Raw genomic sequence first — 15,256 nt, forward strand, 5'->3', positions numbered from 1 at the left:
TTCTCTGATTCTATAAATACATTTTAAGACAATATTGGAGGTTCTTTAACTTCATTGCAGTTATTCCCATCCCTGTCTATATACTGAGAGAATGCAAAGTCCACTTAAAATTAAACTCATTTTAGATAAATGCTTCAGTTATATCAGCAGCAAATAAATACAAAATCAGATAATTTTGTATTTGGTAATGTAGCTCCATTCATATAATAATTTTTATAATGAGTAGATAATTTAATAATCATGGATAAAAATAAAAATGTAATACTCTGACAAACTTTTACGCACCTTTAGAAATTCAGGCTACTTATATAAATTACAATTGAAGTATAAATTTACAGTAGCTGGTTTTTTATCTAAAAATGCCTACCTGCTCCATAAACCACTGAGTAAACAATACGCTTTGCTTGCTCTCTATCAGCATGTTGCACTTGTTCACTTGGAATCCCTTTCCTAAATAAACAAACAAAAATCATATATTCTCAGTTAAAACAAATTTAAGTTGTTATCCCTACTGAAAACTTACTGAAAGTCAATAATAATTTAATAACTACAAACTTGTAAGATATGAATAGAAGCACTAAAGGCCTTTTGTTGCAGTCAGGAATGTACAACTTCTTTATAAATTTTTGTAGTGATAGTCCATAGTAAATGAAATTCTTTACTTTAATCTCAATCTCCTTCCCTTTTCAATCAAATTCTTGGTTAGGAAAAACCCTACTACTGTATTATTAGTTCTTCAGATTGAGGAGGATTTAACATTGGCTCATGAGAAAAATTAATTATTTCCAGCAACAGCATTTCTTCAAGACATGAGAGTCTAGAGACTCAAAGCATAAGTCTGACCTAAGGCTTGTTTAAATAAGGTTATTATCAGGGCTTCACTAACAGAAATATCCAACCTTTTATCAAGAAATGACTGATAGAAGCAAGCACTGCTCACTCTGCCTTACAGAGCTCCACAACAGCAAGGCTTCATAAAACAGCAGCAGTGGCTGTTTCTGAACTCAGGAGTGCATTCAGACTACCTCCAGACCAGTGTCCTCCTTCCCAGGTCCCATTCTCTCACCAAATGACATAAACAGTCCTACAGAAGTGTTAACGGATTTAGCAATGTGAAAAATAAAAAGCTATGACTCTGCAATCATCAAGTACACCACACCACTTCTAGTTTTCCTTATCCAAATGCAGCTTCAGAAAGAATCCCAACATTATTAACAAGTGAAAACACTGAAGAATATTGATAATTTTGTTTAAATGAAGGGGTGTTGGGGAAAATTTCTATCATATACTCACTCTCTGAAAACAATTACCTACCAAAACTGTATTTGAAACACAGAGATGAATGGTTATCAGAGATACTTGACGAGATCTGCTCCACTTGGGAAAAAGTCTCCCCACGAGTCTGTTCATGTTTTTCATGAGTCTACTTGTATTTTTAAAAGGAAAAGTTTTCTATGGTTTGCTATGAAAGATGCTTTGCTGTGAAGGTTTTAGCTGAGGAGCTTTGAGAAAACAGTGTATTCCTCTGTATCTTTTTGCAAGGAAAGTCTTTCACCACTATTACAATATTCAAACTCCCAGAAAATCAGCAGAGCCACCATTTTGTTTGCTTAGCCCATACACTGATTTTAGCCAAGCCCATGCTCAGTGCTGGTATAATTAGAAATTTGGAATGATAAACAGGAAGACCCTGAATGAAATCAGATTTAAGCAAGTCTTTACATCAGTACAGATTTTTTGAAGAGCAAAAGTAAAATTGAATATAATTTCAAGCCTTCGTTGTGCAAAAAGTCTTTGGTTTTGTAGAAGCTCACAGTATGCCTTTGAATACTACTAACTGCTCAAAGATGAAACAGACTTTTCACTATTCAGTTCAGTTGAGAAACAAGAACTGGATAATTTAATATTGTTTTCTACTTGTAATGAAAACTATTTCCAGTTAAGACAATCATCCTGCTAGTTTGAGACTCTTATAATTTACTTCCTTAGCTGTGGCAGGTCAAAAGTTCATGGATTACACGAATGCTTCATGTATTCAAGTTTTTGAATACAGTAGGTTGAGATTCCCAGTTGTACTTGAATATAAGGACAAAGTGGCAATTGGAGCTAATAAGTGCAGAATTAGGAAACTAGACATCATTAAGGATTTCCTGAAGTAATCTCCAGCAGAAAGACTGCAGGAATTTCCTGAAGAACCTGGCAGAGAGCTACACAGACACTTGAGAAAGCATCTATCCCAAGGGAAAATAGAATCTGGTAAGAGAGCAAATCTCACCTGAGGACCCTTCTGACACGCAGAACTAAGAATAAGGAACGCTGAAACTGAGAAAACCATAGAAAATACAATAGTGCTTTCCTAATACTGCATAATTTGAACTAGAGGATTGGAGAAGGCAAGAAATGGGAGAACAGCAACAGAGTTTACTTGCAGATTTACTGAACTCTGAGGCTTGAGACAACTGAGAAACAGCAGGTACATCAGCTGCTCACTTCTCTGGAAAAGAAGGGCGACAACAGAAAGGACACAGTGGGTAAGAATCATGGAGACCTAAAGAGAAACATACATATATCAGACTATGCTACTGAGGAAGACACAAGGCGAGAGTTGCCGGGAGGGACTGGTGGTTCTAGGAAAGATTTAGCAGTGAAAGAAGGCACTAGAATTGGATTGTGTGCACAGTCAGAAGCGCTGCTAGAATTTTAAGTATGATTTTGCATTATATTATCTTCAAGTTGGACTGACTGGAGAAAACAGAAATAGTTTTATTGCTGTAATCATGATTGGAGGCGTCAGCAATCACAATAAAATTCACCTAACACAGTCATTGGTGCAGATGTACAGGCATCACGTAATCACGGCAAACCAACAGTCATTTAGCATTTCCTGGTCTGTGGTTAGTCATGAAACATTAAAAAAAAAATTAAAATTTCAGAGCTTTATCTCAAATATTTCCTTTAATAGAATGTTACAACCAAAATGGTCAGTCAACACCTCCAAGGGTGTCAATGGGAAATGTGAGCACTGGACAGAGAGGCATTACATTTACCACTGAGTATTTGCAGTTTTATGTACCACATGAAAGAATGCATAATAATATGGCATGAAATTGCCATATAAATCAAAATTGCTTGAGCAAACAGAAGTCATTAATCATAACTATTCATTTTTTTACTAATAAATGCTTTTTTTCTGTGTGTATTGACAATGATTGGTTTCTACTACAGTGTTTGATTCCTTCTGTAATACAGAGAGGCATTCCTGCAGTGTGAGGTGAAGGCTATTTATTCCTTTGAATAACAAAATTAAAGAGGAGGTGTGCAGTTTCTCAGAATTGCAGCAGCCATGTTAGAAATCCCCAGCGGGCTTTCTGCTTTATCCTGTTTCCTCTACAAACAAATTTATGTTTGTGATAATTGATTTGTTTTAATGGGTACTTTAATGGTGAGAACCTTTTTCAAGATAAAACCTTCATGTTGCTTTGGACTCATCATGGAACACCATGATATTAATAAAAAGACATTGTTATCTGCATACTTGCATAAGAAATTTTTAGCAAGCCATCCAATGCATGAAAATACTCAGTGCTGAACTGTGGTAGGATATAAAACAGATCTTTAGTGGAGATGCATTTTTTGGAATAAATTTGAATCTGAAAAAGGAAAGTGAATGGGCATAAAGTAGTCTTAGTTGCCGGGCTAAGCAGTGACTCCAGCTCACCCAGCACTGTGTCCAGCTGGAGTAAGAGGAAGACTATTAATGCAATGGTATAGAAATTGATGCAGAAAAAAAGCTCAAGAGGAAAAATAATTTGCTGCAGATTTTATTGTGGAAACAGCAAAATTCCTGATGTCCTGAAGGAAATAAATATGCAGTTACTAGCTCTAGCATGGGAAGTATTTTTCCATTTTCTGACATCCTTCTCATTACTCTCTCTCAAATACACCGGGAAAAGTTCAAGATCAAAATCAGTATATTTTCACCATCTTCAAATCTCCAAATATGCAGTATTTCACCTCCTACATTCCTGTCCTTGCCTGCATACTTGTCTCAGGCTATTTCCACATCTCTGATTTGTTTGTCCTTTACCTTGTTTAGCACTTGCTTTGCAAGTACTTTGCTTTATAGTACTTTATTTGATAGACACCTCTTAGGTAGAATAAAGAACAGCCCTCAGTGCTGGAAGACATGTTCAGGTTGGCAGATCTCAGTATTCTGGGAAGGAGTTAGCAGAGCTAAACAATCTGGAAAGGTCTGTGAGGGCAGCAAATGACTTGCAGCCAAAAGTTGTAGAATATCTAACAAACGTAGTGAGACTAGAGATACACTAAGTCTTTTAAAAGGTGGCTCTACTAAGAGCTGGGCTGTATGCATAAAAGGGAACAGCTCCTTAATTCTGAGGGTAAAAAAATGGAGAGAAATTTTCAAGCAAACAATGAAGAAGGATAAGATCAAATTATGATTAAGAAACAAAGTGCAGACATGAAACAAAAGGAGGAATATGTAATTTATTCATTTTTCAGAGAACATACTTTGAATATTATCATAATTTCTCCAAAATTCACTATATATTTTCACATACTAATGGTGTCTAATGGACATTTCAAGGAGTTTCTGTTGAAGTCTTATGTCTTTAAAACATATGAACATCCAGTTTCTTTATATCCAAGAAAAATATAGCAATATTATTTGTAATTTCAAAAAAAGTTTAAGTGTAAACTGGAATAACACATTTAATACAGAGTAGAGATCTCAATGGATTCCTTTTTACCTGTACAGAATATTAAAAAGAACTAACATGAATTTTAGTGTACAGAAATGAGCTCATACAATACAAGCACAAAAAAAAATAAGATGAAAGAGGCCACAGGGCATATCATATGAGCAATGGCAAAATAAAACTTTGAGAACAGGTAGAAATGGGAGGAAATCAGTCTTAAAAGAATGCGATAAGACATTCCAGCACTTCTGGGAAATGTTGTGTGGTGACGGAAGTCAACTGTTTATGCACAGGAAAAGGCAGAACAGACTTCTCAAACACAATATCTGGCAGACATGCATTGCCTTGATCTGCATTACACTCCAGCCAAGCTAAGCTCAGTCATAATAGTCACAAACTCTTGGCTGCTCTCTTGCATCTGCCAATTAATCCAAGTCCAAGCTGTGAATTGTTGATGTGGGAAATGAGATGAAGTGCCATTACATTCATTTTATATGTGGTCATTAATGTCCAATAAGTGAGCGAATGTATGAGTGAATACACATTCATTCATTTCATGGCTCTCACAGCTTTTTTTATTTTCATCAGTGAACTATATAAATCTCTCATTTTCAATCACCTGTTGCTCTTTAATAGCAGATGAGGGTTTTATATACTGTAAGTTCAGGCCTGAAAGTTTGTTTTGGGATATGAAACAGGTACAGACAATTTATGTAATCAGTAAAATTAGAAAAGCCCAGTTTTACAGAAGTACCACCATTGGGTAGATCATGTAGGAGGTAAATTCTGAAAGTTCACCTTTTAACTTTAGCAGACCTTATTATATCTGAGGCAAACAGAATATCTATAACCGTGTATGTGAGTATCCAAGACATATGGAAAATAATTGGCTACCTGTAACCCAGTTCATTCACTGCTAATGCAATGAGCAAGAATAAACAATTTTTTTGAAAGCTGCTCTTCCATGACTCATGGAAAATGCTGACAAGGCTCAGGCATAAGTTGTCTGAGACATTTGTAAGGTAATATGCAGAAGCAAACTTGGAATTACTTTTGCCTGGCTAATCTCTGTTACTAAATACAGAAAAGGAAGAAGTTAGGAAACAGTTTCCTTGAAGACATTGTCATATCAAAATATATTACTAATTTTTCCTTGTATCAATCAAGAGCCAAACATAAGATACACACAATTAGCTCATCTCAATCTTCTTATCATACAGAGACATATGATATGACATATCATAAAGTTTATCGTTTCTATGTTTTCTACAAGACATTTACACAACTACATTCAAAACAAAAAGTAGTGAGATTATCTCATGCATAAGAGCATGGAGACAGCAGGATGAAAAATGAAATTTGTCTAGAGTGCCCAGAAGAGTGGAAATACAGTTAAGATACTTTTCTAAAAATAGGAAAGAAACAGCTCTACAGAGAAGCTGTGAACTCCCCATTCCTGCAGGTGTTCACAGCCAGGCTGGATGGGCTCTGAGTAACCTGGTCTAGTGAAGGTGTCCCCTGCCCAGAGCTGGGGGTTGGAACTGGGTAGTCTTTAAGGTCCTTTCCAACCCAAACCATTCTAGGATTCCATGGTTCTATGACAAAGAGCATCTACAAAGACTAAAGTGCAGACTAACACGAGAAGGGAAACAGCAGGTCAACAGTAACAGAAAGATAAACCTTTCTGAAGTAACCTAAGTATATATTTGGTTTTTTCTGGTATTTTTTTATCTATGTCATATCTAAACACTTCTCATGTCTGATTCAGATGTTTTGTCAAATGCTTGTACTTGCAATTTTATCCTGACCTGGTTTGCATAACTGAGATAAAAGGTTACAGAATAACACAAAGCAATTCCTCACACCATAGGACACCAGATCCCTCACATCTCTTCCTCCTTATCTGAAGGGCAGTACATAGCATTACATATTTATACACCTGTATTTATTCCTACCCTGCCATGATGAAAGGCAGAGCTGTCTTCCAGTGGCCACTGCACACGTTGGAGGATCTCTGGCATGGATCTCCCATGTAAATATAGGGGTCATGTAATTAGAGGAGAGAGGGTCACAACACATCATTCAGGAGTTTAACTTTGTGTTTTAATTAGTTTAGAGGCTTTTAAAAAGCTTTTATTTGTGTTCAACTTCTTTGAATGGAAGACTACAGCTGTCAGCTTGATGTCATCCTTCTCAGAAACAGCCAGCTCTGAAACATTTTTGTCATTGTGTCTTTTTTCCTTTTGGGTATGCCACTCTATCAAATTGTGGTTTAATATATTTTATATCTATTTAACACCAGGAAAATCTTTATAACCCCTATAAAACACTTCTGCAATAATCCAGAGGCACTTTAGTATTTTAAAATTTCTTCCACTAGATAATCATAAAATAATTTATTTTGTCTGAGTAGCCTCTATAATCCACTGCATGAAGATTTATGTTATTAGACCTCAACCTCCTTTTAAAGAGCATGATATCTACCTTTCATGTATTTTACAGAAGATAAAGACATGTCTTTGCAGTTTGCTATGAGGGTCAAAAGTGTTCTGTTGTTACATTTTAAAGTAGCAGGGAACCAGATAAAGCCATTGCAACAAGGTCATGTCATAAATTATAGCTATCATCAGTAACAATTCTCTGAGAGATTATTTAAGACCTAAAGTCATCCATTATCTTTATTTACCCTCATGTTGCTGTTTCAGGTATCAGATACTGAAGAGATAAATTAGATAGCACTTATTTTAAGTGCTCTTCATTAGAAAAAGGCCATTAGAAGATTTTTCTGTAAAAATGCACAATTCTGACATAATGTCAGTTGGAACAGAAAGTCCCTGACATTGATATAGGTTCTTGAAAGAGCACACTTTACCCAGCAACCTTTACCTTGTCTCTCCTTCACTCCTATAGCAAAAAAAAAATAAAACAAAAAGAAGAGCTTTCGTCTCATATCCATAGTCCCTCTGACATAGTGAATTACATGGACAAATCATACTTATTTCTGAGTCATGAGATTGCTGAAGGAATTTATTAACTTGAGGGCAGTCTTATTTTAGGGTCTCTGGGTCTGTGAGTACAGAAGAGAAGGAAGTCAGGGTAAGTAACTGCCAGGTGCCAGTGTAAACATCAACAGTGATGGGCACTATCATTGAAAGAACAAATAAATGTTTTAATGGATTAAGGGGTCTATGCAAACTAGACTGGCATAAAATTTCTTAGAGATCATTTGCATAAAACAACGTCAGGAATCAAATGCAAATTAATGCCCTTGGAGATATTTCTTCACTTATCACAACTACTTTTCAAGCTTTTCTTCAAGAGGCTTCAAACAGTTAAGAAGGAACAGCAGTCATTCTGGGAGATGATACAGGGAGCTGCATCAGAGAATCAAATAATTACACATCCCAGATCTTTTAGAAGTTTCATAAAGAAATAGAGGGACCTTTAGAGCAGCCTTTAGATAAATACCAGAGAAGTGAAACAGAAAGAACAGAATTCTTAACATATAATCAAAATATGATGTAATGCCATCTCAGATATTACACAGAACAAAATATGGAGCTATCATATTGTTACAACACTGTATAGTTTGCTCAGGAAAAATAAGCAGGGGAGGAGAGGAGATGTCACACTACACCAAACTGCATCCACACAGCACAGAAAAAAATAAGAGACAGACTTTGAAATATCTTGGATAGGTAATCAAAAAAGGAAGAAATCAGTAATGCTATATACAAGGGTCTTGAACAAATGAGTTCTGCAGAGAGGGATAAGAAATTTCCTATCCCATCTTTTTCAATCTTCCCTAAAAACACCTCTTACAGCTTAAATTTCCACTCTGCCTTGGGTCAATACTGAGTTAAAGGCTAAAGTAAAAGCGAAGAATGAATTGCCTTGATATTCTTGATTTCATCAAAATTTAGCTTGACACTAGAGCTGAAGTTGAGTTAAATGAAATAAACTGAAATATTTTATTGAGCTCTGGAGCGTGCTCATAAAACAGAGCATTTAATCGAAGTTACTCTAGAAGGACATGACTGTTTGGAGATGAGAGTTTCATACACAAGAAAACCTCTCTATGAAATTAGCAATGCCAAAAGTTATCAGACACCACAAAACAACCGAGGACTTTCCAGCCTCCTCAGAGCTTGCTTTCTCACTAGTTTCTGTGATAGTTGTGGTGGTGGCAACTGTAAAACTTTGTTTTTCATTTACTCCAGAAGGCTAAGAAAGCATTTAATGCGCAATAATAATAACCTTCTAAAGTGACATAAAATTAAGCTGTCTGGTTAAACTTCTAGTGAACTCCCTGGTTTATTTAAAGCTTCTAAAAACAAAAGGCATTATGCATCCTGAAGACTTTATTCTCTCCGCCTTATTATCTGCCAGTCTAAACTAAAGTCACAGCTGAACTTCTACAAGGCACTGTAGAAAGTGAGATTTCCATACGTTGCCATAGAGTCCGTCAGAGTGCAAAGTAAGACAAGTGTTAAATTTCGTTATTACCAACTACTGCAAATGAGCTTTCAAACATACAGATATCACTTTGCTGCAAAAGTAACACTGTTAAAATATTCCACACCAACACCCATGAGGTGTTGAACTTGGAGCTTAAAATGTTTTAAAACTCTGATTCTGAGAAGGCAAACTGAATTTCCTCCCTTTTTATTAGATACAGCAGCTGCAGGAGCTGCAAGCGGCACAGCCTCACTCACAAATATTTTATCAGACAAGTTATTAAATACCAGATTAATAATGAGTAATATCTGCACATAGTACCTGTCCCTGGATATTACTTGATTTGAAAGAGCATGCCTTACCATTCAAAATGAAATTGTCTCTCTTAAGTGCACATATGAAACTATTTATTGATTCCATACTTTTTATCAGTATCACTCTAAATAAAGATGAGAGCTATTTTAGGTATTGATCAAAATAGAAACAATGAATACACTGCAAAAAAATGCATCTTCAGAATCTATTTCACAAAATGAAGTAGAAGCCTTGAAACAAACTAAAAATTGTAACAGGATTATAAAACCAGCTAAGTACATGATAATGAAAGAAATGTTACATTAACCCTTAGTGAGTGTCCTGGCAGGCAGCACTGAGCTTAGGACCTCCAGCTTTACAGTGAATCAATACTGGCTGAATTACACAGCCAAACTTCAGAGCTGAAGGATCACAACACAGTCATACATTTCTAAACAGAGACCTCAGCAGATATACTCAGTCCCACTTATTTAAGGGGGCTGCCATGTAACACACAGGAAAATTTTGCTCTGCTCTCTTCAAAGGCAGGATTCTAGAAGTAACACTAAATACTCCCCAGTGAAGAGCAGGCATGATTGTAACTTGCCTAATACTGCAAAAGTTTCATTATCTTATATGTGCTCAATGGCATGGAATGTCTCTTCTTCATTGCAACTCTAAAAAAAAAAAAAAATTGCCATTTTGCAATGGATGAGGTGAAATAACTAACTCAAATTCATTTCAGACTTGACATTAAGTTCATAAAAAGTGGAAAAATTAATCCAAGAGACCACATGTCCTAACTGATTGGAAGTGTATGAAATAGCCTGGATTATCTAAAAAATCTTTAGACAAATATGGGGCTCTAAGAACCCTAAACTGGTATAACTCATTATTTAGACAAAGAACAAAACTAAGAGAGGTCTACTTCGGGGAGAGGGAGTTGTGTAACCCTGTGGCTGCATCTTGTAACCGTATGTCTGCTAACAGGGACAGGAGGAGAGAAAGCTCTTCCTGTTTCCTTAGTAAAAATCCACCTGGATAAGCATGATTATTTAATTATCCCTTAATCACCTAACAAACACACAGGTGACACCTCTTGATTAATAATGACTCTGTTCAAGCTTGTTGATAATATTTTCATAAAATTAATATAGAAGGACAAATATGCATACCTGTTAAAAAACCATTCAGCTACAGATGTGATTTTCACTTCTCAGATATCTATTTATCTCATGCCTGATTAATTGGTCTTTGCTCTTGCTATTTGAGGACGCAGCCTAACTGAATTCCATGTCTACTATACCATACAGTTATATGAATTAATCTAAAAAATACATTTTGTGGAGGATTAATCTTTAATCCATTTGATACAAAGAATGTATTTGAAACAAAGTTGCAAAAAATGGGTATGGGCAGGTGCAAATATATTTAGCCAGCCTACCACCAAGCATTTGTGCATACTTGACCTTATCTTTTTCAAACAGACCCAGTTATCTTTTTGGATAATTCAGCCCATGAGGACTTATTTTGATTAATTTCAGGAATATCCAAAATACTTCTGCTTATTTCCTGTGTTCTTCAGAACTCAGCAGGGTACCAGCAGATAGAGCTATTGTCAGGAAGTATCCTGAATTGCCAAGAGGCTGGAAAAACAAGAGTCCCTATTTTGACACAGTTCCTACGAGACCAACTGCCAGTGTGCAACAGTTTGGCTCACCTGGCCACCACTGGATATAATCAGCTCTGTGAGTCCCCTGCTTGGCAGGTGGTAAAGAAATAAACCCACACTTCCTGCACAAAGACAGTCTGCGAAGAATAAACCAAACCTTTCTGCACTGTTGTCTTTTTATTCAAAAATGGTTGAATTTATCTTAAAAAAAAAAAAAACAAAAATAAAAAAACCTTTTCTCCTTTCAACATGCTAATTCCAAGTAGCTGTGTGCTTTCCTTCTCTCTAGGCCTTTTTCAAGTAATTTCCAAAATCAGCATATCAGTCTCTAACAAAACAGTTCACAACAGATATTCATGATCCCACATAAAAACCAGCTGAGGAAAGATGGACTTTTATGTTCAGAACATTTTATAAACAGTCTGCAGTTCCCAAGATTATTGGAAATGAAGTGCTCAAGTTTCTCTGATTTTGGCAAGGATAGTATTAGCTAAAGACCCTTCCATGACTTAAAAGCATGAGTCAACTAAGTCCATGTTATAAAAATGGAAGGAAATGTTTTCCAAAATGATTGGTGGTAAAGAATTTATAAATCACTTAGAATTCCAGGATAATTACACACTTCTTTATTTTAGATATAAACTACCACTGCTTCAAAGACATACTGAGATATGTCCTCTTATCTGCAGCCATTTTTTTTAACTCTCTGAAAGCCACACAGACTCAGGTGAACAATTATTATGTCCAGTACTTTAAAGTAAATTCCATACTGGGAACAAGCACAGGTATCCATGCTGTTCTCCATCACCTCACAAAAGAAAGCACTAATATAGCATGAATATGAGGAAACAGATGACAGATGAGAAAGAAGGGAGTATTTTGTGGTTTGGATTTTACAAAACTCGGATCTCAACATGGAACAGGAGCAACTAGACCACTATCAAATTCTCCAGCCTTCTTTCAAATGCTGCCATGAGTGTAAGCATTGCACACAACTGTCACAAATCATCCTTTCATTGGTATAATCAGTGTAAATATCACCCTTAAAGAGTACCCACTAATTGCCTTGTTACTTTAATTCACCATCAGTAGTTAATGTGTACAGGTTAAATTACAGTTCAGAGCTAGAAATTGATACTTTAAAAGAATGCCAGTTTTCATACTGGAATGGCAGCAGATATCAGATTATTAAGATTATTATACCTTTTAATACACAACATATCTGTATATTGAACAGTATTAGAGCTATTTCTCTACTACATAGTACTACATAAGTATTTTTAATAGAGATTATTTAAATATCTCTATTCTCTTTTTTTTTTTTTTTTGCTTTTAGAACATAAGGAAAACTCATTGCACACAGAAAAGTTTTTGGTACATTCTCTGATTTATACTCTCTGATTTCCATAGTGAAAAAGAATTAGGGTACAACTGTCTAACAATGTTATATTTAAAGGCATTTTTCTGAGGCATAGATCAACTTGGGCATCATTACACTGGATCTAAAGACAATCTATGACACAGAATATATGTCAGAAAATACCCAGGTAGTTTATCACTGCATGGAAAAGTTTGTGCACAGGGACAATTATCTTTCTGCTCTCACAGAAATAAAAACACACAGTTTATAGTAGTAATAGATTTATGCTTGCAAGTAGATCATACTGTAAGCAATTTACTAAATATCTTTCTTAATTTCTCCCCTTCTCAAATAGCAAATATTATCTAAAGAGAAGGTATATTTACCATAAGACGATAACATTACATCAATACAAACAATCTAGAAATATTATTAATCTCAGACAAATAATGTGGTCAAGAGAATATCCTTTGTTTCATACATTAATATTATCCCTAGAGACTATAAATCACCTGGGTATTCCCTTTCCTAAATTTCTGGATATAGGAGTACAGGACTTTCACTTCAATCCATTTGCAACGAATCTACTTCCACAGTCTTTTCCTCTGAACCTCTCGGATTATGAGGATATACAGTCTACATTTTAACATCTTAATTCATAGTTATAATTCAGAAAGGGCAAAAAGGGAAAAAATTCGTAAATCTGCTAGGCCATTTATGACAGACACCCCTGTGTTCTATTTCAGGCTTGAGAATATTAAACACAGGACATATTTTGCAGATATCAGAAATGTCTGTAGCAAACACTGGACAACAGTGACAACATCTTCAAGTTTAAATTGACTAAGCCAGTTCAGAGCCATAAATAACACAGTTGCATTTGTATGGCTAGGCTGCTCTCAGGACCCTTGATGGAGGGTACCACTATGCTCTGCTGGATGCAACTGAACACGTCACTACTGGGGATCTCCAGTCCTCCAAGACATTCTAAAGAACAAAGGAAAGGACTTACCCAAATATTTTAAGTATGGATTAATGCTCGAATCATAGGAACTTTGAAGCAGTACTATTCCAATTCAAAAATGCACTCAGGCAGGAAAGTAGGCCTAAGTCAGAGTGGATGAAAACCCATACTATGGTGTGTTTAAGTGCTTAGATAAATCAGGATACTTTTCCTGAGTTTTGACTCAATATGGTCAATATGAGTACATACTATGATGGAAGAGCAACAACCTACTGAGAAGGGTGACAAAAGAGCAGTTTGAAAGAGAGTGGTAATCATTACACCTCTAATTAAGAAAGAAATTGCAGACTACCTCAAATACTAAACTTATTTTTCAGCACCTATTTTTGAAAGTGATTATAAGATAAGCCCATCAACAGCATTTTAAACACAATTACAAATTTTTCATTTATTGGGTAAGAGCTAAAAGGTGAGAGAAAGTTCATACTGAGGTTTGTTGTCATTTGGATGTCTAATGGCAGTTAGGTCTCTTGGCTGGTCAGACAGCTGCCAGGACAGCTCTCGTCACCTTCAGCACTGGGTTGATGATTTGGATTTAAAAGGATTATGACTGTCATAGAGCATCAAGACAATATAACACAAGGTGAACTTGCAGGTAGCTAGAATCCATTATATAATGAATTTTTTAAAGTTTAGGCAAGCCTTGAAACTTTGCCATGTGTTCAGTATGTCATTAATGTAATGCACTCTTGGTGTTGGAAGCACAGGTGTTGACCTGTCTTTAAGGCTTCTCTTTGTAGGCCATAACACAGGACTCATTGTAAGATAATTTTGGTAAAACCTTAAAGTCATCATCACAGAGACAGGAGAACAGGAGGAAGAGTACTAAGAATATACAAGTTAACTTTAAAATTTTTGTTATCTCAGTTTTAGCTGGGGTAACTATGTTAGATGACCAGAAAATATATTGGCTGTACAAGGCAGATATGTGCAAGCTGGTCTAGTGAAAGATGTCCCTGTCCATAGCAGAGGGGTAGACTAGATCTTTAAAGGCTCTATCCAACACAAACCATTCTGTGCTTCTGTGGTAGTTAACTGAAGCTTCTGATAGTTTTAACTGAAAAGCAATTTCAAGACAGTTCTGACAAAGAGAATACACAATACTTAAAAAACTATCTAAGGCAAGCAAGCAGTGTCTCCAGCCAGCACCTGAGCACAGTGCAGGCAAGCACAGAGTGGGGGAGCTGAGTTGCTCCTGAAATGAATTGTCTCTTCAAGCTCACCAGGTCAAGAACCCAGCCCAGCTTGGCCAGGAGTGTTGCCGCTCGCTGGGGTTGGTGGTTTGGGTATTGTGTTGCACATGACTGAATTTTAGCATGGAAGTTAATACCTCCATTCAGCCTTTCACTGCAATGTACAGACAGTCTAGGCTGACACATATTTATGCATCTCTACCTGCACTGATGACCAGGGTAAAGATTCCATACAAACAATGATTAATAGAAACATGGATCCAACAGGTTTCCAAGAGAGACACATCTCTACAGCACCAGAGATAGGCTGAGTCACAGTACAGAATACCTAACCAAATTATGAAAGGAAAGCTTTTATACATAAGAGATCTTAATTCAATCAGAAACTCATAAAGTTCACCTCTCTGCAGAAACTGCCCACCCATGTGTATTTCCTTCCAAATGCTATAAAAAGCCTGTGGAAGATTTTTAAAAGATTGGATTTCAGACAGAAGGCTTTAGCGTGAAGGGCAGCTAAGGAATGGAGTTACATTTCAG

General features: G+C 36.1%; 1 protein-coding gene across 5 annotated transcripts in view; it reads right to left on the reverse strand.

Moving 5' to 3' along the window:
• POLN (DNA polymerase nu) overlaps window positions 1-15,256 on the reverse strand; it is an 87,189-nt gene that overhangs the window by 38,196 nt on the left and 33,737 nt on the right. For all 5 annotated transcript variants that reach the window (XR_014851906.1, XM_085059638.1, XM_085059639.1 and 2 more), the window contains one exon: window positions 368-450. Coding sequence is in view for 4 of the 5 variants with exons in the window: in XM_085059638.1 (XP_084915764.1) it covers window positions 368-450 (83 nt within the window). In the remaining variant the exon portion in view is untranslated. The remainder of the gene's footprint in view (window positions 1-367; window positions 451-15,256) is intronic.

Source organism: Lichenostomus cassidix, chromosome 4 (genome assembly GCF_008360975.1).
Source record: "Lichenostomus cassidix isolate B80296 chromosome 4, HeHo_3.0, whole genome shotgun sequence".
NCBI lineage: Eukaryota > Metazoa > Chordata > Aves > Passeriformes > Meliphagidae > Lichenostomus > Lichenostomus cassidix.